We start from the raw sequence: 25188 nt of genomic DNA, 5'->3' as shown, positions 1-25188 counted from the left end.
ATATGAGCTTGTATAAGATGGTCAACTCAATTAGCCTAGACCTACTGTAAATACAATACAAACATGCCAATTCTAATACTGCGCGTATTGGAAGAGCTGTAAATCCTACAAATCATCAACAAATATCACAAACAGTCAACAACGAGGTAAAGACATCAACCAACATTTGGTCACTAATAAACTTACTGCCGTGGCGATTGTTGACACCGTAGAGGCCAATCCAAGTCTCCGACACCGGCCGCTGATGGGTGCCTCGCACATAGTAGGGCTTAACATTTAAATGCACATTGCAGGGCCCTGCTTTCACCAATATGCCTTTTCATTAACCCTAACCCTAACAATTGAATAGAAGAACAGTTTCACAGACAAACCCTCGAATATAGTATTTCTTTGTGTGTGCAAATTGCAAAACTGAAGTAATTAAAATTTGACATGAGAAATCCACACTATAAGACAACCTTGGTATTTTATTTAATGTCAAAAACATAACATGTCTCACATGCAGAAAGCAAACAAAAGATGTCATATTCATAATAAACCACTTTCAAAATCATTTGTTTCCCTTTCTTAAAGAAGTAATTATACCATTTCAAATTATAAAAAAAAATGTTTATAGTTTATACTTCAAAGCATTCAAGTAAACATATTGCCACATATTTCTGCTTGTTTACATTCATTTCCTTCTCCCATGGTTTACAAGGCACAAACCTAAAATGTGTATTAACTGGATTATGTGTATTAGAGAGTGCAGTATGTTAGTGTTTAATGTCTAGTGAAGATAGAAAGTAGTGTTGATTGAGGCACATGGAAGAGATGCATAGGAGTAATACAGTGATCCAGAACACAGTGCCTGTGCAGCGAATGCTGTGTCTGTGTGAGGTGTGTGTGTGTGTGTGTGTGTGTGTGTGGTGTGTGTGTGTGTGTGCTATTCTCTCAAGGAAAGGAAGTAGATTTGTCCCAGTCCGTCGCAACACACTAGTTCACTGGAGCACTGTGGGTTCACCTCCAGTAGCAGCACAGGAGCTCCACACACAAACAGACCCACCTGCAGAGAGAGAGAGAGAGAGAGAGAGAGGGAGAGAGAGAGGGAGAGAGAGAGAGGGAGAGGGGGAGAGGGAGAGAGAGGGAGAGGCAGAGAGAGAGAGAGAGATAAAGAGAGAAGAATAAGGAGAAAGAATAGAAAGGATAGAAAATAGGTAATAGGTAATAGAAAATGAGAGGGGGTCAGGAGGTGAAAAAAACAATTGCACTGTAAACGTCCTGCATTGGCAGAGTTCTAACATGCCATGGTGAGATTTTGAGTCATTTCTAAGTTGTGAGTTGAGTGTAGCGTGAGGGTAACGCACCTGTTTCTTGGTGTTCCTGTCCCACAGTTTGACAGTTCTGTCGTATGACGCAGAGATGATGGTGCTGCCGGCCAATCTCAGAACAGTGATCCTGTCACTGTGTGCCTATGGAGCAATCATCACCATAATCATTACTATCATTACTATCATCATCATCATCATCATCATCATCACTACTACCATCATCGTCATCATCAATACGACCATGACAATAGCACTGTCCTAAACAATAGTGTCCTTTTCAACACCAACACAATCATCATCATCATCATCATCACCACCACCATCGTCAGAACCAACAACGGAATTGTCCTCTGTACAACAGTATCCTGTTTGACATCATCATCATCATCATCACCACCATGAGGAGGGAATGGGAGGTCTTACAGGTTTCCTGCTGCTCCAGGAGGTCAGGTCTGGTGGCTTGTTGAACCACATGTTCCCCTTTGAATCTCCACACACCACAAACTCTGTACACAGGAGACATTACAGAGCAGCACGTCATATCACCACACATAACAGCATATCTTCATAACATCATAACACCATGACAGAGCAGTACATCATTTCTTCAGAATACACAACCAGCCTGTGATCCCAAATACAAATTCAAAATCTATATGTAGTGTGTGTATGTACAGTACCAGTCAAAAGTTTGGACACACCTTGCCAAGAGTGTGCAAAGCTGTCATCAAAGCAAAAGGTGGCTACTTTGAAGAATTTAAAATATAAAACATATTCTGGTTTGTTTAACACTTTTTTGTTTACTACATAATTCCATATGTGTTCCTTCATAGTTTTGATGTCTTCAATATTAATCTACAATGTAGAAAATAATAAAAAAATAAAAACCATTGAATGAGAAGGTGTGTCCAAGCTTTTGACTGGTACTGTATGTATGTATGTATGTATGTATGTATGTATGTATGTATGTAAGTCTGTGTGTATGTATGTATGTATGTATGTATATGTAAGTGTGTGTGTGTGTGTGTGTGTGTGTGTGTGTGTCATCATACAGTACCTCCCTCCACCGCTGTGGCTGATATCCAGCCTCCCTGTCCCTCAGGCTGGTCCTTATGAAGTTCCAGAGTGCTTAAGGAGACGCCAGACTTTTGGCCCATGGCAAACTGGGGGAGAGAGGAAGACCATAGGAAGGCCATATCATTATCCACAGCTAGAGGTCAGATCCAAACCATAATGCAACCAGAAATAGTGACCTTTAAGTGTGTAATGTGTTGCATGGCATGGTGTGTGTGCTACTGTAGGTCCTGCAACCATGTTGAGTTGTATGTGTTATGTACTGTGTACAGGTTAAGAAAGAAAATGCCTGCACTCAATATATGAATGCTCCCCAGTGTTGAACACGAGTCTTCTTCAGGTGTGTACAGTAGGGGAGGCTGGTGGAGGTAGAAATCAGAGGACGGGCCTCATTGTAATGCATGGAACGGAAACATTGGTTTGATATTTGATATATTGGTTTGGTAGCATTCCTCATTCCGTTCGCATTACAATGAGGCCCGTCCTCTGATTTCTACCTCCACCAGCCTCCCCTGCTGTACAGTATGCCTTTCTATGTGATGTGCGAGGTGTGGCGTTGTCCCAATAGTCACACTAGCATGCCACATAAAGCAACCTATCATCAGCCATGCATGCTAACTAGCATGCTATGCTAGTGTGGCTCTAGCCTGCCATGAAGGTGGTGTGAGGTTGGACCCACCATGAAGCCCAGGACCACCTGTCCTTCATTCTCCGACACAAGCCATGTGCTCTTCTCATCATTTCGCATTATCCCCAGAATACGCGAATCGCAATCCCAACTGCCATGGCAACAACAACAAAACAGTGGGAACAAGTCAATGTTTTGCACTTTAATACTGTGTGTTACGGTGTACTCTATTATTAACGTGTGCGGAGTAATGTATGGTTTTGATATTGGTGTGTGTGCGTGTATGAATTATATTATATCGGTGTGTGTGTATGAATTGTATTATATTGGTGTGTGTGTGTGTATGAATTGTATTGTATCGGTGTGTGTGTGTATGAATTATATTATATCGGTGTGTGTGTATGATTTGTATTGTATTGGTGTGTGTGTGTATGAATTGTATTGTATTAGTGTGTGTGTATGAATTCTTTGTATCAGTGTGTGTATGAATTGAATTGTATTGGGGTGTGTGTGTGTGTGTGTGTGTGTGTGTGTGTGTGTGTGTGTGTGTGTGTGTGTATGTATGAATTGTATTCGATTGGTGTGTTTATGAATTGTATTGTACTGGTGTGTGTGTATGAATTGTACTGTATTGGTGTGTGTATGAATTGTATTGTACTGGAGTGTGTGTATGAATTGTATTGTATTGTATTGGTGTGTGTGTGTATGAATTGTATTGTATCGGTGTGTGTGTGTGTGAATTGTATTGTATTGGTGTGTGTGTATGAATTCTATATTTATTGGTGTGTGTGTGTGTATGAAGTGTATTGTATTGGTGTGTGTATAGTGATGAATTAGTATGTCCTTTACCGGTACCAGCTGCTGTCTTCGTCATCCTCTATAATCTTGACCATATTTCCGTCCTCACCGACTCCCATCAGGACAGAGCAGAAGTTCATGTGCATGACTGGGAGTTCAACCGAGTGTGTGGACACCTTCACCAGACTAGGGGGCAGACAAAGGTGAGTCATTCAGACTCTTCAGACCAGCAGACAGTGCAGGACTAGTGCATATGACACCATCAAAGCCTAGTTGCAAGTTGCACATTTTGTTGTTACCTTAAACTCTAACAAATGCCTTGGAACAACAGGAAAAGATGTGTCATAGTGGGTGTGGGTGTGTGTGTGTGTGTACACGCATCTGTTTCCAACAACCTCTTCCAACAACCTGGTCTGAGGACTTGATTACTGTGATGTATGCCTGTCTATTGACCTTATCTACTCTTCTACTATGATGTGTGATCTTCAGATTTACTGTACTGTACCTTGCAGAGCTGTGTTGAGGATTCCACTCCAGCCTCCACACAGAGACAGAGCGCCCCCTGCAGGCCACAGCCCACTGGTCGTCAGGCATGGAGCAGACAGCTGTGATGCTACTGTCAGAAGCCTGAGAGACACACAGCTCATCACACCACAAACCCTACAGAAACCCACCGACCCGCCTCACAACCTCATGCTGAATGGAGGAATGGATGGCAGACCTGGGTTCAAATAGTATTTGAAATAAATTTAAATACTTCACTGTGCTTGATTGAGTTTGCCTGGCACAACAGAACCAATGGAATCGTCTCGAAAGTGCAAACCCCCGCCCATGTGGTACTACAGGAAGGCTCAATAAAATGCTCAGTTTGACCCAGGTCTGATGGATGAATCATGACTGTGGAATGGAGGTAGGCAGTTACCTGTTTGTGTCCAACCATAGAGTTGTGCTGCCAGATCTGCACACAGCCAGACTCGTAACCCGACACCAGCAGATCACCGGCCTGGGAGAAGCACAGAGCAGTGACCGTCCCTGCCTGGTTGGGAGGACTCTCTGGAGGGGAGGACGAAAGAATAGAACAGGAAAATATGTATAAGATGTAGAAAACAAAACAAAACATTGATAATAAATAGTGCCTCAAGAATCAAGATGGTGGCTAACTTACAACACAAAACGTTTAAATGCTTATGAGTTTAACTGGTGTAAGGAGCTAGGAAGGTTTATTTCAGTTGTCGAATGCGTTACCCATTCCCATGGCAACACTCCATGACCTCAGCGACCGATCTTCAGACACTGTGAGGAATGCCGGGTCTCCTTCCTGTTTGAAGACGGCTCCATGTATCCCTCCACTGTGGCCTTGCAATGTGCTGTGATGATGTACCTGTGCTCAGAGACAAGGAGATAATCTAGTCCCTTACCGCTACATCTGTTGTATCCATTTATGATACAGTGATGTGTTACTGTTGAGTCATCTAAGCAAATGATCATAAAGTTGAGCAATTTGCTCTTAGTTATATACATGTGCAAAGAGATCCTTGTTTGCAGCATCAATCTCACATATTGCAGTAGCCTTATGAATGATCCTTCACATTTCACACAGACATTCACCTGTACGTCAGCACTCTCACCTGGAAAGGGTTCCAAAGCTTCACCGTGCCATCGTCCGACGCCGTGGCAACCATCATATCGTCCTGGATACCCTCCTTGGTCTTGTCTGAAGATAAAGGATAGAAGACTGTCTCTAACTGGGCTTTGGAGTAGGGAAAGCTCATTGGTGTGTTTTACAGATAGGGAAAGCTCATTGGTGTGTTTTACAGATAGGGAAAGCTCATTGGTGTGTTTTACAGATAGGGAAAGCTCATTGGTGTGTTTTACAGATAGGTAATGCTCATTGGTGTGTTTTTCAGATAAGGAAAGCTCATTGTTGTGGGTCTACATTTGTGTGTCAGTCAGGAAGACCCAGTACCTGAGCTGGGGAGAACAGAACAGTGTTGAATGCGCGACTTGTGGGCTGTTATCCTGCTGATCTCCAGCCCTGATTCCCATTTCCAGACGTGCAGCGACCCCTCCACACAGCCTGCTGTCACAAACTCCCCCTGCAGACCACCAAAGAGGACACAAACAGCATTGTTTCACTACATCATAAACTTCCCCATTCACCATTGCAAACTACCTCCTACTATTAATAATAATGCATTTATTTTATATAGCGCTTTTCTCACTACTCAAAGACACTGCAAGAATAGATAAAAACGACAATAAAAATAGTTAAAAGAAAATGTTCCACACTCATAGCCCCATTAGAAACTCTCCCACCATAAATACTATCAGAGAGGATTTAGAACCAATAGAACCTTTGTAGAATCTTTGGTACCACTACCACCCTCAGGTCTAACGAGACTACAACTCCACACTGCCCCCTGCTGGCCGGGCAGACTCACCAGACAGCAGACAGAGCTGAGGGGGGATCGTCCCAGGATCTCTCTGACACTGCGGCCCGTCTGCAGGTCCCACAGACGGATCTTGCAGTCACTGGAACAGCTCAGCTGACAGAGAAAGAAAGGATGAAGTGTCGGCACTCGACGCATCAACTCTGGATTAGAATGAAAAAGCCTCCACAGAGGACGAGGTGAAGAGGGAGTAGAGACAGACTTTACAAGAACACAAAACAACACACACTCACGACCCACACACACACACACACACACACACACACACACACACACACACACTCAGGACATGCACATACACATGCACATGCATACACACACACCCTCACGACCCACACACAAACACACACTCATGACCCACACACACACACATACTCACGACCCACACACACACACACACACTCACAACCCACACACACACACACACACTCACGACCCACACACACACACTCACGACCCACACACACACTCACGACCCACACACACACACACACACACACACTCACGACCCACACACACACACACACACACACACACACACACACACACACACACACACACACTCAGGACATGCACATGCACATGCATACACACACACCCTCACGACCCACACACAAACACACACTCATGACCCACACACACACACATACACACATACTCACGACCCACACACACACACACACACTCACAACCCACACACACACACACACACTCACGACCCACACACACACACTCACGACCCACACACACACACTCACACACACACACACTCACGACCCACACACTCATGACCCACACACACACACACACAACCCACACACACACACTCATGACCCACACACACACACACTCACGACCCACACACTCATGACCCACACACACACACACACAACCCACACACACACACACACACACACACTCATGACCCACACACACACACTCACGACCCACACACACACACACACACTCACGACCCACACACACATACACACACACACTCACGACATGCACATGCATACACACACACACACTCACACACACTCATGACCCCCACACACACACACACACACACACACTCACGACATGCACATGCACATGCACACACACTCACGACATGCACATGCACACACACACACACTCACGACCCACACACTCACGACATGCACACGCACACTCCTGACACACACACACACACACAACTCACCACACAGTTTGGGGTCCAGACACAGCCAGTGACCCAGTCTCCGTGACAGTGTGGGAGGGACTTGGAGAGAGCAGGAGGAGAGGTGCTGATGTTCCACACCAGCAGAGCCTGAAACAACCACTTGTTAGTAAAATGCTTTCAATTATCAACAAAAAAGCAGCTTTTTCAATGTATTTGGTCATTCCATCATCAACATCACCTTTACTCACTATAACAGTGTTAAACACATAAACACAGGCACATGCTCTCTCACACACACACACACACACACACACACACACACACACACACACACACACACACTTATACCTGATCCTTCCCTCCAGATAGTAACTCCTCCCCACTGGGACTGAAGGCCAAACAGGTGACCCCTCCACTGTGACCTCTGAGGACAGAGACCACACAGGGGTCAACCCAGGGTTCAGAGGTCATGTCCTTCGTTGACCACAGAGCGATGGTGCAGTCATCTGAGTGAAGGGAAAAGAATATGTGAGTGGGTCAGTATCAGAACCATCAAAAAACACTGGGTCACTGGGTGTTTAATTCGCTAAGTGCTTTGCAATTGTTCTTGTTGTTTTTAATTATGTACAAAAAAATGAAGCAATATAAACATATCACAATCTTAAAATATAAAAACCTGGCCCCAAAAGTCAATAGCTTGAGGGAAACCAAAAATCTAAGCTTGGATATATTACAACTCAATATTTCAATATAACCTGGTCTCAGAAAGAAATAGCTCTGCTTTGTCGCAACTAAATAACACATTATCCCCACAATAATATACCAAATTATTTATACCGTTATACAGAATCAACAGAGGTAAGACTAGTTACACTAGTTACTCTAGACTAGATGTTGTTGTTGTTGTTGTTGTTTTCAATTATGTTTATATTGCTTTTTATATATATATATATATATATATATATATATATATATATTACAATCTTTCTGTGTTTTCTGAGTGTTTTGTGTGTTTTGTATGTTGGCCTTCTACGGGTCTGACCTGAGGCAGAGGCCAGGTACGAGGAGTTCTGTGCCAGAGCGAGGATGGGGCCGTGCTGCACTCCAAATCTCCCTCGCAGCTCCATGGCTCCTCCCACTCGGTCCTGACTCCTCCCCCACACCCTGAGACGCTGGTCCCCTCCCCCAGACACCAGCAGCTCAGGCTCCTCCCCCTCCTCCGCAGCCAGCCACATCAGGCACGGGATGGACACCCGCAGGTCCTCGCTGGCCCACGTCAACTCTCCTGCAGAATAGAGTGTAGGGGTCGGAGAGTGGAGGAGTTGAGTGGGATTCAATTCATTGCAGTTGTGTGGGATTCAATTCATTGTGTAGAGTTGTGTGGGATTCAATTCATTGTGTAGAGTTGTGTGGGATTCAATTCATTGCAGAGTTATATGGGATTCAATTCCTTGTGTGGAGTTGTATGTTTGCCCGTTTCTTGTTTGCCAGCCATGTCATACCTGATTCAAGACTGAAGAGCTTCACCCCATCACCATGGTAACCCACTGCGGCCATATCCCCGGCAACAGCCACACACAGAGCCGGGGGCACCGTGGCTGTCGACCTCTGTCCCTCCCGAGGAGTCTCCTGCCAATGCAAACAGCCATGATGAGGATGTGACTTCCTACCCTCAGAGAGACCAAAATGGACAAAGACAAAAAACTAAATATGACTACCAAAGAAACTAATAAAAAATATAACAGCATACCTTTTCATTTCCAAACACGTTCACAGACCGACCAATACCACCGGACCATAACTTCACCTGGAAAGAAGAAGAGGAGAGGTAAACAAGTGTGTGTGTGTGTGTGTGTGTGTGTGTGTGTGTGTGTGTATGTGTGTGTGTGTGTATTAAAAGCATCACTCTGCAGCATCTCACCTTGTGGTCAGAGCCAGCACTCACTAGCAGCTCCCCTTCTTCCAGGAAGCTGAGGACCTCAGTAGATCCATCGTGAGCCTGGTAACGCCCCACGCAGGTGGAGGCCGGTACTGACCACAGTCTCACCTCCCCGGACACGCAGCCAGAGCACAGCAGAGAGGAGGAGGGAGAAAAGGAGAGGCAGCGTACTGACCTCTGATGACCAGTGAGAGTCTAAGAGGGAAGAAGGAGGAGGGGAGGAGAGATTCAGTTTGGGGTGTTGGGCTTTCTTAAGACCTTTATTCGCTTATAGTCAGACTTAAAGTGCAACCAGAGTTGTCATTTATTCCAAAAGCAGTGCTACAGTATGAAGACCCGATCATTCAAAGCACCTGCTCACTGTGGTTGTGTCTCAATAGTCTTTCCTCTACCCCTCACATTCTCTCTAGTCATGTCCTTCTCAAAGTGCATTGGAAGGAGAACATCTAAGAATAGGTGATTTGAGAAGGAAGCGAGGAGGGAGGATGCGAGGAATAGAGGAGACAGAGACGATTGGGACGCGCCCTCTCTTTTGTCTGACTTACCATGACTACTTCATCCTGGAGCCAGTTCCACACACGCACAGCCCCATCCCAACACCCCGCAGCCAGGAGCTGACCCTCAGGGTCAAAGGTCACACAGTTCAGAGGGCTGGGGATCAACAGGGTCGCGACCAGACTGCCTTTTGGAGATGACCACACCTATGGATCATACCGTTGATGACAGTTCTAGTTATGAATAAGGTATTACACAACATCAACACATTGTCATTGTAAAATGATTTCGATTCAAGTCTCACTTTAACGTTGAAGTCCAGGGACACTGTTGCAAGGTGCTTCCCGTCTGCGCTGACATCACATCCTGTTATTCTGTTTGAGTGAGCCTCGATCAGGGACGTCCTGAGGAGACAAAAAGAGAGGAGTTGAGCCGCTTTTGTTGATTTGTAAACGAGACGAGAGGGTAAAGTCTTTGCCACAACCGTTCTCTCACCTGCAGCCGCTCTGAATGTCCCACATCTCTATCCGTCCGTCAAACGACACCGTTCCCAGGAGACTCTCCCCGAGGAAGAGGCAGCCAGAGACACCGTCACAGCTGCTCACCAGCGACATGGCTTCCTGAACCCATGTGGTCCCACATTATTTCCAGACATGAAACTACGCAAGTCATACCCATTAGTAATACCCCTTTTAGCTCATCTACGCTTGTTTGGGGGTCTATGATTTGGTGTTACATCATATTGTTTGTATTGTATTCATTGTTTAGTTTTATTTTGTTGTGAAGCACTTTGTGACATTTGTCTGTGTAAAAAGCGTTATACAAATAAACTTTATTGATTGATTGATGGTTTGAATAGTAACAAGCATGTTTGAGTGTTCCTAAAATGTCTGTTTGTTTCCTTGACGACAGCGGCAGATAGTTGAGTGTGACAGACAGAGAAAGAGAGAGAGACAGAAAAGATAGTTGAGTGTGACAGAGAGAGAGAGAGAGAAAGAGAGAGAGAGAGAGAGAAAGAGATAGAGACAGAAAAGATAGTTGAGTGTGACAGAGAGAGAGAGAATGAGAGAAAGAGAGAGAGAGAGAGAATGAGAGAAAGAGAGAGAGAGAGAGAGAGCAGGAGGTTACTGTACCTGTCCAGTCTCAGTGTGGATGAGGTGGAGGGTCCCCTCACCTGTTCCCACTACCATCATGTCCCCTCCTGGACTCACAGTCACACAGGTGGGCTCAGAGAGGAAGGTGGAGACCAGCTCACTGAGGAAAAGACAGAGGACTTAAAATATAAAAACCTGGCCCCAAAAATCAATAGCCTGAGGGTAACCAAAAATCTAAGCTTGGATATATTACAACTCAATATTTCAATATAACCTGGTCTCAGAAAGAAATAGCTCTGCTTTGTCGCAACTAAATAACCCCACATCTATCCCCACAATAATATACCAAATTATTTATACCGTTGTACAGAATCAAAAGAGGTAACACAAATTACACAGAAAAACCAAGAGGTTGAGGATGACCAGTGCAGTACCTAGTCTCCCGCTGGGTGTGTTTGGCACTGTTCAGCCACTTCACCACGCGAGCCTGGCCTGTCCCCCGCAGGCCTTGTGCCCAGGCGTGGGCAGGGGTGTCCTGGGGCTCGTTCAGAGCTTGCTGCACAAACAGAGCTGGCCATGTGGACAGGAGTGCGGCGTGACGCTGCAGGAAACTCTGACAGTCCTCCCAACAGCCTTGAGCACCCGCTGAAGAATGAGCCGAAAAAACCCCTCAACCAATCAGTGATTTCATCAGACGGACGCCGTCATGTGTAGGTGGGTGAATCGTCACAGTAATATATGAGAGGCCTTTTTTACGCAATTGCTACGAAAGTATCGATTACCTGCAGGCTCCACGAACTCACTCTGTTTACCTGCAGGAGAGAGAATGATAGAGAGGGAGATGTCAAGTACACCAGGTGACAGGGTGAGACCCACTGACAGGGGTCACAAGGTCAAATGGAACGAGCTTGTCGGCTGTTGTGGACATGTGACTCACTATACACACCGTACGTCTCCAGGATGTGGTGCAGGAGGCCGTGGCGCACGTTGGCAAACAGGAAGTGATAATTGGAGAGCAGGAGACGTACTGTCGCCCCCTGGCCACTGACCGTCTGAGCGAAAAACATTCAACATGAGTTTGTGTCTACGTTCCAATATTCACACTTCGCATAAAATAAAGTCATGTATTGGCCATGCATGCTAATTGGTGTGCTAGTGTGGACAGGTCAAAGGTTAAAGGCAGTGGCACTAACCAGGTGGAAAGGCAGGTGCTTGATGGAGTTGGCCTCACAGTGAAGAAATGTGTCAGTTCCCTGGGGATCCGACTGCACCCATAGATGTGCTGCGAATGGGAGACTTTCAATTACAAACAAACTCTGTAACACGGTTACTGTACCTAAACATCTGCATGGAGGCAGGCAAAGACTACCTGAGTTGTCTGTGTGTGTGTGTGTGTGTGTGTGTGTGTGTGTGTGTGTGTGTGTGTGTGTGTGTGTGTGTGTGTGTGTGTGTGTGGCCCAGTACCTGCAATCAGAAGATGAGCCTTGACTCTCATTAACTCTGGGAGATGGACGAAATACTCAAATCCCCGCCTCACCTCTGGATTGGTCAGAGCCAGGAGGTCATCCGGGCCGTGACAGTGAGACAGACCAATCAGGCTGCAAGATTAAGATATGTCATTATACATGAGAGATTGGGCTCTACATTGCTATAATGCTGACCTCTGATAGTCTCACGTTTTGAACAGTTCTGTACCTCTGTAAATTCCGCACCATGTGAGTGAAGGTTGCCATGGGGATGCACCGTTTGGGCTTTCTGGCCAGGTGCAGTACATCCTGCCATGTGACCTCGTCATGAGAGGTCAGGTCCATCCACATGTTCAGTATGGCATACAGGTCCCTCTCCCTCAGGTCTGCAATGGAAGCAGAAGGCCGTTGTCATGACAACCGCATGGCAGATCACTACGAGGGACCAGGCATCTGGGCCTGAAAGAATTAACCCTAACCCTAACCCTAACTGTTGAATTGGTTCCATTGTGCCAGGCAAACTCAATCAAGCACGGCAAAGTATTTGAAATGAGTTAAAATACTGTTTAAACCCAGCTCGGGATAGGATAGGACAGGACAGGAAGGGAACACAAGGGTGCCAGTGGGTGTGTATAGCATCGGCAAGAGGTACATGCGCTGAAAAGATTTGTGTATTCACAGTTGCAGTGTGTAATGAATGAGATGATTTTGAGATGATTTTGAGGTGCTCTCTCTTACCTGTTCTGCTGAAAATCAGTGTTGTCACTGTCCCAAGCATGTAGTCTTGTCCATACTGGGACTCCAGGCGTCTCAGACTGCACAGGACCAGCTCACACAGAGACTGGGGAAGAGCCTGGAGACTCTCCCTGATCTGGAACATGGACGTCATGGTCTTTATTATCATCATCATCATCATCCTCCTCATCATCACGATAATCATTATCACCATCACCATCATCTTCACCACCACCGTCATCATCATCATCCTCATCACCACCACCATCATGATCATCATCAGCCACCACCATCATCATCATCATCATCATCATCACCACCACCACCACCAACAACTATCATCATCATCATCATCGTCCTCCTCATCATCACGATAATCATTATCACCATCATCATCCTCATCATCTTCACCACCACCTTCATCATCATCATAATCACTATCATGATCATCATCAGCCACCACCATCATCATCATCATCACCACCACCAACAATTATCATTGTCAATGAATGAACAATAATCATTGTCTCTTCCTCTTGTCCCACTGATCATAGTGACTAAAGCTTCGGGTCATTGTGACATGATGACATGATGACATGTCAGACCTTGTCAAAGGATGCAAAGTTCCTCAGGTCTTCACAGGCCAGGTGCAGGTAGAGTGGACTCACAGCTCCCTTCTTCATCAGGAGTGTCTGAAGCTGTACACACACAGACACAGACACAGAAACACAGACACAGACACAGACACACAGACACAGACACACAGACAATTAAATTGATTGTGAAAATATACAACATGGAGAAATCCATAGTATTCACAACACATTGAGTAAACTCTCCACAGCAATAACCTGGTTGTTGAAGGCAGAGTCACTGAGTTTCTTCCCATAAACATCGAGTTCCTTCTGAACTATGTCCTTCCTGTCTGGCAAAGATAACGGCCCTAGTGGCATCAGGACAGCCCCTTTCTTCTTGGCCAGGGTTTGGAGCAGGTCAGAACCGGACGTGATGCTAAGCACCAAAGACACACCCTGAAAAATAAACAAATGAGCAAAGGAGTTAGGTGCAAGATCTGTTAAATGCTAAACCATATTTACTTCATCGAGCATTTGTATTCTAAAATCTCTGTTTACTTTATTTCATCCAGGTAAGCCCCATTGATATGAATATTTTTCAAGGGAGCCCTGACTATATCGCGTTTATCATGTAGAAGTTAAAGATATGTATACATAAACAGTAAATGGACTCATGACTGACTGAAAATCGCTGTGTATGTTTCAGCTCAGTGTCTCTAACCTGTGGAAGTTGCTGTGGTATCCAATCAGAGCTCAGCTGGCCCCTGGAATCCTGCACAAGCTCCGCCCCATCAATTAGCAAGGCCAGCGGTTGGTCCTTCCTGGTGTCACTCAAATTGGAGTGGAATTCTGCCAGCAGATCTCTATGATTAAACAGACATGGATGAATTGGTGTTGCAATTAACTCGTTTTGACGAGTTGCATACTGTTAAATGTCTTTCCTTTCCATTTGGAAGTACATTTGACAAGAACCTGATCAAAAGGATTCCATCACACTCACTTAGAAGACGAAGGAAGAGGCGAGTCCTCCTCTTCTTCCTTTCTTCTCCTCAACCATTGGACCAGGCAGTGCAGAAGGTTCTCCACAGTGCGTGCTGATTGGCTCGCAGCAGTAGAGTAGGATATGACATGACATGTAGGGGTTTTCCGGGTCTTGTCAGGGGTTCTGAGGGCATTTGCCAGAGCAGCCTACAAGCATGGAGGAGAGAGAATGTCAAAGATCTATCATCTAGGTGTGTGTGTGTGTGTGTGTGTGTGTGTGTGTGTGTGTGTTATAGTTTACCATGAAGACAGTTTTGCCCTCTCCTGGAGCTCCCTCCAGCAGAACCAGCCCTCCCTTGAGCTGAGTCTCCTGCACCTTCCCTACTGCCCCAAACAGCGCCTTGGCCCGCCCAAAGAACTGCCTCTGCAGCGCCCCCTGGTGCACCTCCTGCTCCGAGATATCGGACCCGACATCAGTCTCATCAGCTTCCTGTCAAACAGACCACTTCAGTAAGATGACGGGTGAAAAACAAGACTGTGGAATTTAAGGCCTTATCATTTGAGTTTTCTGTCATCTTCGAAGTCTCTGACCTCCACAAACTGCTTCTGCACGGCCTGCCACAGGTCCTCCAGCACCGCCTTCCCAAACTCCTCCAGGCCTTTCACATAGGGCTTCCCATCAACGACACCGCCCCATTCACAGGGGTAGCTGAGAGAGGGAGGAAGGGGAGAGTTAGAGGGAGAGAGGGAGGAAGGGAGAGGTACAGTACAGGTAGAGGACATGAAGCAAGAGTTTGATAAAGCCTCCTCAAGACTAAGACATTGAAACAACATGACTCACTTTTCTGTGACTTTCACTCCACTGTTCCGGATTCTACTTTTCAGGTCTGACATTTTCGATTCAGCCTCCTTTGACTCGGGAGCAAAGTCGGACTTCCATGACACAGGAACGGACCTGGCAGATTAAACCACAGTGAAAGAAGTGCCCATGCTGAGACCAATCTCAGGCTTTTAGATCGAGAGCAAGTGCATACTTCAGGAGAAAGGTGGAGAATTGGGAGTGTGTACCTGGACAGGTCGGGGGCTCTGAAGTAGAAGAACATGCGATTGTGAGCCATGTCTGGATACAGGGCCTGGAACTGACGAATCTCCATTTCTGTGACTGACAACCCCGATGGAGCAGAATCCAGCTGTAGAGAAGGCAACAACAAATCACTTTCCATCAACTCTCTTTCCAGCGATTTGTCTGACAACTATAGCAATATCCACCTGACAGAGAACCTTACATTGTGTCCAAAGAGCTTACATTTTTTTACATTTACATTTTTTTACCCAAAGCGACTTACAACAAGTACATTTGTCTAAAGTAAGTGATTCATCTACACATCAGACATCATAAGAAAAACAAATCTATGCTTGGACCAGGGGCCATTGGCAGTCACAATGCTAGAAGAAGGAAGGATTACTTTTTTTTTTATTTACAGGAGAGAAACTGTACATAGACTGTAGGCCTTACCCAGCTGTACTGTGGGAGGTCTGGTAGAGGTGGACGGGAAGGCACCAGCCCATATCGCTCTCCCAGAATGCCGAGCAGCATCTGGCTGCGGCACACCTCTGAGAGGCAGAGCTCCACAGTGCGGCTCGACTCCTCCTCCGTCACACCCCAGCGCAGTTCCACCTCCTGCAGGTAGAGGCAGTGTGGTGCCGCCCGGCGTCTGAGCTCAGGAAACACGCTCCGCACCAGCATGTCCCTCTCTGCATGCATGTCTCTGAACGTGGAAGAGATGAACACACGCACACCTCGCCATCTGGGGAGACACGACAGAGGAGGGGAGAGGAGAGGGAGGGTGAGGAGGAGAGAGGAGAGGAGAGGAGAGGGATGGTGAGGAAGGGAGAGGAGAGGAAGGACGAGGAGGGGAGAGGAGAGGAGAGGAGAGGGTGAGGAGGGAAGAGGAGAGGAAGGATGAGGAGGGGAGAGGAGAGGGAGGGTGAGGAGGGGAGAGGAGAGGGAGGGTGAGGAGGGGAGAGGAGAGGAGCGGAGAGGGATGGTGAGGAGGGGAGAGGAGAGGGAGGGTGAGGAGGGGAGAGGAGAGGGAGGGTGAGGAGGGGAGAGGAGAGGGAGGGTGAGGAGGGGAGAGGAGAGGGAGGGTGAGGAGGGGAGAGGAGAGGAGCGGAGAGGGATGGTGAGGAGGGGAGAGGAGAGGGAGGGTGAGGAGGGGAGAGGAGAGGGAGGGTGAGGAGGGGAGAGGAGAGGAGAGGGAGGGTGAGGAGGGGAGAGGAGAGGAGAGGAGAGGGAGGGAGAGGAGGGGAGAGAAGAGGGAGGGATTGAGAGGAAGAGGTGGAGAAAGGAGAATAGTCATGCAAAAGTGATTATTTAGTCTTCTTGGCTGACCCTGAAAACAGCTCCATGTTGACACAGCCAGTCAAACCCTTCAACCATCCACCAACACAGTGTTGAGGAGTTCAAGAGGACACTGGTCCCAGTAAAGATACATCAAAAGACAAATCTCTTTTGATGTTTTAATTTTTAGCCCTAGTGGACAAACGTACCTCAGTTTTGGGCTGGGCGGTAGTGGAGTGACAGCAGCAGCTGTGTTAGGGTCTTTAGCACCCCCCTGTGGAGGAGGGATGTGGTGTAGCTTGTCCATGTGCTCCACACGATCCAGTAGTCTCGAGGAGCCTCTCTCAGCCACAAACCTGGAGACAGGATCACAGACACACCTCAAATTCAAGTTTCTTAAATAACCACTTAAATAAACAAACATATACAATTGCATGTATACAAAGTAATAATCTGGAAAGGGGGTTCAAAGTTCAGGTTCACCCAACGGGCACATTACGGGCACACCGCGAATCTCATCCACTTCAACCACACTGAACAACCGCTCCACCGGCCCCTCCCTGCACAGGCACAACTGCTGTGCAGACGCCAGAGAGGAAATGAGAGGAACTCACCTGAGGATCTGCTCACTGAAGCCTGTGAGCGTCACATCGTTCCTGCATACGGTCTTTTCTTCTGGACTGAAAAACGAAATAAATACTAGCATATAATAATACTATATATTTTAATCTATCACAATAAAATATCACATTATTTTAATACTATGTTAATAACACAACACTATGATATATAATACTGTGCAGTAGTAGTCAGGACACAGGGAAAGCTACTTCCATGATAGAAAGGTTCCAGGTACTGTACTGTAGCAGGTACTGTAGTGTGTGCAAAGGAGTTAAAGAAGCACCACCTACCGATCACCCAGGTAGATTTCCACCACCAGAGGGTTGTTGTTGGTTTCCTTTCTGTATCGGTCAATCGTCTTTTGAAAATGACAACCATAATTTTCAGTTATCAGGATGATATTGTCCACCTGAGGGGGAGGGAGGCAGTGGGGCAACGAGTCAAAGTAGTGCATCATTATGTTGTTCCACTGTCAGAAATGTGCATCATGCCAAATACAATGGGTCACTAAAAACAAAACAAATAATTAATCAATATACACAAAAGCATAACCAAACACACCTTGTTTTTCTGGGACATTACTTTGGAGAACAAAGAGGATATTGATTTCATGTTGATACAGCTTTGTACATTCTCCTGTGAGAGAAAAGGTAGAAAGCGACACTGTAAGGAAACCTTTATAAAGAATTGGGACAAGCAGCCAATCAAAAGACATTCTCACCTGCATCTGCTTCATCACAGGTCTCACGTTGTCCAATAGCACGTCAGAGCTGAGTTTCAGCTCACAATATTCCGTCCAATTTACCAGGTTTAGATGGGGGTCCTCCGCGCTGAAGGCTATCATCAGCGATAGCAACACTCCCACCTCCACCATCTGTGTGGAATTACACAAATTAAAAACGTAAATGTTTGTGCATGTGTGTGTGAGAGAAGGAGAGTTGAAGGAAGATGTTTGGGGGGGGGGGGGGGGGGGGGGGTCCTTACAGAGGGTGAGAGGTCATTTTTCTCCTTTTTTTTCTCCTTCTCCTCTCCTCTCCTTCTCCTCTCCTTCTCCTCTCCTTCTCCTTCTCCTTCTCCTTCTCCTTCTCCTTCTCCTCCTTCTCCCTCTCCTTCTCCTCCTTCTGTTTCTGTTTCTGTTTTTGCCTCTGGGTCGGGGGGACAGCAGAAGTCCGGAGCGTTGGTCCAGGTGTCGTTGCCTTCGATGCGACAATCTAAGAAGATCAAGGTGCATCCAGGAAGGGGAGGCACGTTGTAACGACACGAGATCTGCACTGCCGTCTCCAAAGCCTTCCGGTACCTCTCCAGAAGACCCGCCGTGTACAGTCTCTGACCATCTCTGGACACACAAACACACACACACACACACACACACACATTTTTAGGGGACCCCCCCCCCTAATTCATACATGCTCCTAGCATCCATTCTTAACAAGCACCAGGAGGAATGCAGGTTTGACTGCCTGCCTGTCTCAGACAGAACTTTCAGACAGACAGAACATGGACAGGCCTCCTTCAAAAATGAGATGATGCATCTGAAGGGATTTAATCCTGTCACCAGAATTTCAAATAAGAACATATAAATAAAAATTATAGAATAAATTAACACTGAGTCAGACAGAGAGGCAGAACTCTCACACAGACGGAACTCTGTCTGTGTGATTGTCTCAGAGTTCCGTCTGTGTGATTGTCTCAGAGTTCCGTCTGTGCGATTGTCTCAGAGTTCCGTCTGTGTGATTGTCTGAGAGTTCCGTCTGTGTGATTGTCTCAGAGTTCCGTCTGTGTGATTGTCTGAGAGTTCCGTCTGTGTGATTGTCTGAGAGTTCCGTCTGTGTGATTGTCTCAGAGTTCCGTCTGTGTGATTGTCTCAGAGTTCCGTCTGTGTGATTGTCTCAGAGTTCCGTCTGTGCGATTGTCTCAGAGTTCCGTCTGTGTGATTGTCTGAGAGTTCCGTCTGTGTGATTGTCTCAGAGTTCCGTCTGTGTGATTGTCTCAGAGTTCCGTCTGTGTGATTGTCTGAGAGTTCCGTCTGTGTGATTGTCTGAGAGTTCCGTCTGTGCGATTGTCTGAGAGTTCCGTCGGTCTGGTTGTCTCAGAGTTCCGTCTGACCAAATTCTACTTCTATGTTTCAATTATAGAGATAGAAACTGTTGATCTTTAATAGTACACATCTCTATGGGTTCAATATTCATCATGACAATCATTCAATTGTTATCCATCTCTCTGTCTTTCCATGTCAGCCTACACCTCCTGGCCCCTCCCTCTGGTGAATGTCTTAAGTGGGTGTGTACCTTGTTTTCTGCAGCAGGCTCTTCTTTATGTTGTAAATGCGGTAGATGAAGGGCACCCCTAACGCCACCCTCAGTCTCTTCCTCCCCGCCGTCTCCCAGTCCAAACGGCTGTAGCGCTTGCTCTTCGGCAGCTTCTTCAGAACGCCAATCAGGATCTCCTTGGAGGTGGGGACCGCTTTCTCCGACGCACCAACTTAACAACGGAGGTACAGAGGTGTGAGGCTCCAGTCCTTCCGACACTAATAGCTGATGTGTTTCATTCATTTACATAACATTACATTTAAGTCATTTAGCACTTTTATCCCAAGCAACTTACAATAAGTAAGTGTTTAAGGAAGTGAATCAACAATACATCAATCATCGTGAGTAAAACCTTTGATAAGAACAAGTGTCATCGGCAGTCACAGTGCTAGAGAAAGGACGATTTTTCTAATTTTCTCTCAAGTTCAGGAAATGTAATGTAGGATGTTAGGGGGTGGAGAGGTCTGAGGATGAGGAGCCCAGGTGGAGCCTAAAGAGATGGGTCTTTAGTCTATGGTGGAAGATAGGGATTGAACTTTCCAGGTGCTGTTTTTGACTGTGTGCATGTTTATGTGTCTATGTGTGTCTTTGTGAAGGATACTCACAAGTGCTGCCAAGTTCCATTATGACCTTGTAGGCAGAGAGGAATCGGAAGGGAAACTGTCTGCTCTGAATCACTGCTTTCTGTAACAACGTCAAAATAAAATATTATAAATATAAATATTAAAACAAATGCATACGCAGGGTCAGCGTAAAGTGTGTGCTGACACGTGAAAAGCAGCATAAATCAGGTTTGATTTGATTTTTTCCTCCATTGGACTTATTGGCCAATCTATATAGAAAACTCACCTCATTGGTCAGTCTGCCCAGGATCTGTTGGTGATGTTTCTCACTGATGCCCTGAGTTATCATATTCCTCAGGTTCCTCAGCATTGCCATGAAGGGCAGAGACTTATTGTCTGTAAAAAAAATAAAATAAGGACCTGTTACAGTGTTCTACAATTGTAATACATAATATTCACTGTGTGTGTGTGTGTGTGTGTGTGTGTGTGTGTGTGTGTGTGTCTGGAAGTGTAAACAGACCTATAAGTTTCTCCCAGGTGAGGGCTTTGTTTCCTTCTTGGCTGAGTTTACGTTCCCATGTTTCTGGCTGTTTCAGTTTCATGCGCTGCCCTGCCCTCTCTCTCTCCCACACCCCACTCAGCCCACTGCGGGTGAACGCCTTCATGTCAGCTGGGTACCTGACACAAACACAAAAACAACAACACATCACTGAGATTGTATGCAGGTTAGAAAAGTATCACAACGCAATGTTATTGAGGTCTGTGCAGAAAAATACAGCATATCTGCCAAAGTGAGTTGGATATATCTCTCTGATAGTTTGTTTGTGTGTGTGTGTGTGTGTGTGTGTGTGTGTGTGTGTGTGTGTGTGTGTGTGTGTGTGTGTGTGTGTGTGTGTGTGTTACCTCATTCCCAGTATAGCCATGACATGCTCGGCAGGCCCTTTGATGTGGAGCCTCTTGATCATCTTCTTCAGACTAAACTCACTCTGCTTCTTATCCACCACAGCTTTGCCCTCCATCTGGACACACACACACACACACACACACACACACACAGTTTTACAAACACATTACAATACACTAGAAGACACACACATAATACCAGACAGATATATTACAAACAAACACTCACATATTTCTGTAGCATGGTGGGCTCAGATCGGAGCATATTTGCCCACTTTGCCAGCTGCTCAGTGGAAGGTTTCTGAGAATGAATGGAAATGAAGAGAATAGAGGAGAAGGGAAACAAATAATGAGTATATAAGCCTGATTCATTTCTGTGTGTGTGTGTGTGTGTGTGTGTGTGTGTGTGTGTGTGTGTGTGTTTGTTTGTATACATGTGTGCCATACCTTGGCTTTGGGTCTGGTTTTATTGTGTTTGCAGCGATGCTTGCGTGTGTTGTACTTGGCCAGCTGATACTCGCTGAACTGCTTGAACTTGTCTGCCAGAGCCTTCTTCAGACAGGAGGGTAAGGAATGGCTGAAGCACTGTGGGATGACATCACAGTGGGCTAGTTCTAGGAGAAACTCTCTCATAGATAGACAGATAGACAGATAGACAGATAGACGGACAGCGAAAGACAAACTACCCATAGCTGAGAGTGACAGAGGCAAACAGATGTTGATGAAGACTCACCGTGCTGTACAGCCTCACCACTTCTAGCCAATCAGAGGGCAGCTGGACAGCTGTGCAGAAATACCTGCGCACGTGTGGCTTAGAGGCTGGTAGACTGGCAGCCAGAGCCAGCAGGAAGTTGGCTGTGATACGGATGTTCAACTCCTGTCTGGTATACACCGCCACCTAGATGAGACAGGAGATGATGAGCACAGAGGACTTACTGTACTAGTAGCAGTTAGGTGCATGGTAAACTGTTATACCCATGAAACACACACTGAAATGGAGGAGCACGTATGCTCTCTCTCTCAGCATCACACCTTGAGGAGAAACTGTGGATCTTTGGTTACGATATCATTGGCCAAGCTCTTGATCCTTGTCCACACACTCTCGTCTGCATCCCAGTCCTTCTGTCCAGGAGCAGTGTTCTTATTCACCAGAGAACAGCACACGTCGTTCAGCAGCAGGTACTGAAGAACGGAAATGGGGAGGGAGGCAGGTAATGACTTAGATGTAGAGATATGAAATTATCTGTAAAAAAATATGTAATAATCTGGTAGAATCTCCTTTCTCACCTTTTTGTCTTTGAGTTCTTCCTCTTCTTCATCTTTTCCCCGTTCCATCTCCCCAAATACCTCTTCCCTGTTCGTCATGGTTTGCTCAGGCTCTTCATGATCAACTGCCATGTCATCCACCATGAGGAAGTCCTGTTCAGAACCCTGCCATGTCATAAAGACGGGGGGAACACACTTGAGCACATCCTGTGCAATGGCATTAACAAATATGGTCACAAAAAAATCTAATATACTCAGAAGAAGAATTTAAATAGTCTATGTTTTGCCTTGGTTGGGGACTTGGGGCTACCAACCACAGACATAGTGACAGGTCAGTTGGGCCACGTACCACACTCATCTCCTCACTGTAAGTCTGCATGTCCTCTGAGGAGCACGGTCTCCCTTCTTCTGCTCCTTCTACTCCATCCCCTCCTTCTCCTCCCTCTCCTCCATCTCTCGTCTCCTCTTTGGCTAAAAGAGTGGGAGACTGGTGGAAACAGGCAGGGGGCAGGACACCACTAGAGAGTGTCAGGGACGTCGAGAGCAGAGGGCCACAGAGGAGGGGAGAGGGGACAGAGGTGAGAGGGAAGAGGAGCGGGTCCCTCTTCAGGAGTGTGTTCTGGGTGCTGAGGAGTGGGGAGGCGAAGGTGGAGGTGGTGGAGGCAGAGGGCGAGAGAAGGGTGGAGGTGGTGGAGGATAGGCTGGAGGGCTGGAGAGAGGGGCAGGAGGAGGGCTGGGAAGCCCAGGATGAGGATAGCATGGAGGGGGCCGGAGGCAGCACAGAGGAGGCCTGGACCAGGAGTCTGTTCTCCAGGCTGGGCCTGATGCTGCTGGAGTAGAGACCCCCCGATGTTGCCTGTAGGTCACGGTCCATGAGAGTCAGTGCCCTCATTTCTACTGGAAAAGAAGTCAATAGACTGTCAGATGTTGTATTCACACTTTCACTCACTCATGTACACTCACCGAGCACCTTATCAGGAAGACTATACTAATACTGGGTAGGGCCTCCCTTTGCTCTTAAAACAGCCTCAGTTCTTCATCGCATTGATTCCACAACATGTTGGAAACATTCCTTTGAGATTCTGGTCCATGATGCCATGATTGCATCACGCAATTCCTGCAGATTTTTCAGGTGCACTTTCAAATTGTGAATCTCCCAAAAAAATCCTCTATTGGATTCAGATCCGGTGACTGGGAAGGCCACTGAATAACACTGAACTCATTGTCTTGTTCACGAAACCAGTTTGAGACGACGTTTGCTTTGTGACATGGTGCATTATCATGCTTGAAGTAGCCATTAGAAGATGGGTAAATTGTGGCCATGAAGGGATGCACATGGCCAGCAACAATACTCAAATAGGCTGTGGCATTCAAGCGATGATTGATTGGTATTAACGGGCCCAAAGTGTGCCAAGAAAACATCATTACACCACACCATTACACCACCTCCACCATGAGAAGGTGTACAGGTGTTCCACCACCTCCACCATGAGAAGGTGTACAGGTGTTCCACCACCTCCACCATGAGAAGGTGTACAGGTGTTCCTAATAAAGTGCTCCGTGAGTGTATATGTCTATAACAAACAGAGGACACAGTACCTCACTGAAAATACATAGGTGATTGCTTAGAGGTAAGCAGTTAAGCAGCATTCCTAGTCTATTATTTGAAGAGTCAGTGTATTGTAAAGCTTGCCTACAACATGCAGCTTCCAGGTTTGGGTGGGTCCTTTCTCTTACAGCAGTAAAAAGAAACAAAGTCCACAAGCACTCAGCTCAGAATGGAATGGTGGTTACGGTGGTGGAGCAGACTGGCAGTTGTGCAAGTTAGATAAGACTGATTGTGTTCTTTAATGACACAGAGTCCAGATCCACTTATCACCCAAATGTACGACAAAGCAGAGTACAACAGTACAGAGGGGCACCACGCCCTTTGTTCTCAATACACTTTGTAAGCATTTACATTTACATTTACATTTATGGTACATATAAATCCGTTACGCTAGATGCTGCCACAAATGCTTCAATACGTGACACTATTCTATAGCTATATCCTACTTATACAGTAATTTGCACATCAATTTAAAGAAGTTACCCAAAGACTTACTGTTTACTAAAGTATCCCTCTCAGTGTTTACTCAATGTGAATGGGCGTGGTTAACCACTCATGCGCACAAACTTACCTGAAAAGTCGTGATTCGACTTCTATTGACAAGTGGCAACTAAATAGCTCGTTTCAATTCAAATCACATTTTCCAACGCTTTGCAATCATGTCAACATATTATCAATGGTGTCAACCTCAGCAGCATCCAGACAGAGTCGCATTTCCTCGAATCTCGCCTTGTGACTGTGCAAGTTGATTACCGTAAGACCTAGAGTACGGGCTCTCAAATTCTGATGACACACCACCGAGAGAGAGAGAGAGAGAGAGAGAGAGAGAGAGAGAGAGAGAGAGAGAGAGAGAGAGAGAGAGAGAG

The 25188-nt window shown here is 46.2% G+C and overlaps 1 protein-coding gene across 3 annotated transcripts; it reads right to left on the bottom strand.

The window, feature by feature from the left end:
- Positions 1 to 453: 453 nt before the first annotated feature.
- On the bottom strand, positions 454 to 25043 carry LOC310818874 (telomerase protein component 1-like). Of its 3 annotated transcripts, none has more exons than XM_083689945.1 (56): positions 24894 to 25043; positions 23063 to 23610; positions 22735 to 22878; positions 22480 to 22629; positions 22181 to 22345; positions 21895 to 22032; positions 21677 to 21748; positions 21448 to 21563; positions 21065 to 21222; positions 20831 to 20940; positions 20587 to 20665; positions 19961 to 20153; positions 18657 to 19008; positions 18394 to 18546; positions 18234 to 18308; positions 17963 to 18081; positions 17666 to 17731; positions 17261 to 17407; positions 16227 to 16518; positions 15779 to 15900; positions 15552 to 15665; positions 15302 to 15419; positions 15012 to 15200; positions 14730 to 14917; positions 14451 to 14592; positions 14006 to 14185; positions 13760 to 13852; positions 13158 to 13290; positions 12649 to 12805; positions 12418 to 12551; positions 12147 to 12235; positions 11891 to 12005; positions 11736 to 11765; positions 11388 to 11598; positions 10993 to 11113; positions 10355 to 10479; positions 10164 to 10263; positions 9910 to 10065; positions 9347 to 9559; positions 9176 to 9232; positions 8928 to 9054; positions 8468 to 8710; positions 7774 to 7931; positions 7465 to 7572; positions 6252 to 6356; positions 5777 to 5906; positions 5439 to 5524; positions 5056 to 5191; positions 4733 to 4863; positions 4316 to 4437; positions 3862 to 3996; positions 3064 to 3163; positions 2368 to 2473; positions 1734 to 1816; positions 1347 to 1451; positions 454 to 1045 (listed from the first exon to the last, which is right to left on the bottom strand). In XM_083689945.1, the coding sequence occupies exons 2-56, from the start codon at positions 23603 to 23605 to the stop codon at positions 926 to 928; spliced, it is 7854 nt and encodes a 2617-aa protein (XP_083546071.1). In that variant the 5' UTR covers positions 23606 to 23610; positions 24894 to 25043; the 3' UTR covers positions 454 to 925. The 3 variants fall into 3 exon arrangements, with proteins under 3 accessions (XP_083546071.1, XP_083546073.1, XP_083546072.1); XM_083689947.1 differs by having other exon boundaries at positions 11900 to 12005; XM_083689946.1 differs by having other exon boundaries at positions 23063 to 23607.
- Between the last annotated feature and the right edge of the window lie 145 nt (positions 25044 to 25188).

Source organism: Argentina silus, assembly GCF_951799395.1.
Source record: "Argentina silus genome assembly, chromosome: 18".
NCBI classification, from domain to species: domain Eukaryota; kingdom Metazoa; phylum Chordata; class Actinopteri; order Argentiniformes; family Argentinidae; genus Argentina; species Argentina silus.
The sequence above is the reverse complement of the archived record's forward strand: the minus strand, read 5'-3'. Positions and strand labels throughout refer to the sequence as shown.

What these genes read in the sequence shown, in the direction of transcription:
- LOC310818874 (XM_083689945.1), bottom strand. Translation starts at nt 23,605, where the DNA reads ATGAGGGCACTGACTCTCATGGACCGTGACCTACAGGCAACATCGGGG. An exon ending in ATGGCTATACTGGGAATGAG is followed by an intron (nt 21,223 to 21,447) that starts GTAACACACACA and finishes TGTTTGTGTCAG; the next exon opens with GTACCCAGCTGACATGAAGG. An exon ending in AGGGCAAAACTGTCTTCATG is followed by an intron (nt 14,918 to 15,011) that starts GTAAACTATAAC and finishes CCATGCTTGTAG; the next exon opens with GCTGCTCTGGCAAATGCCCT.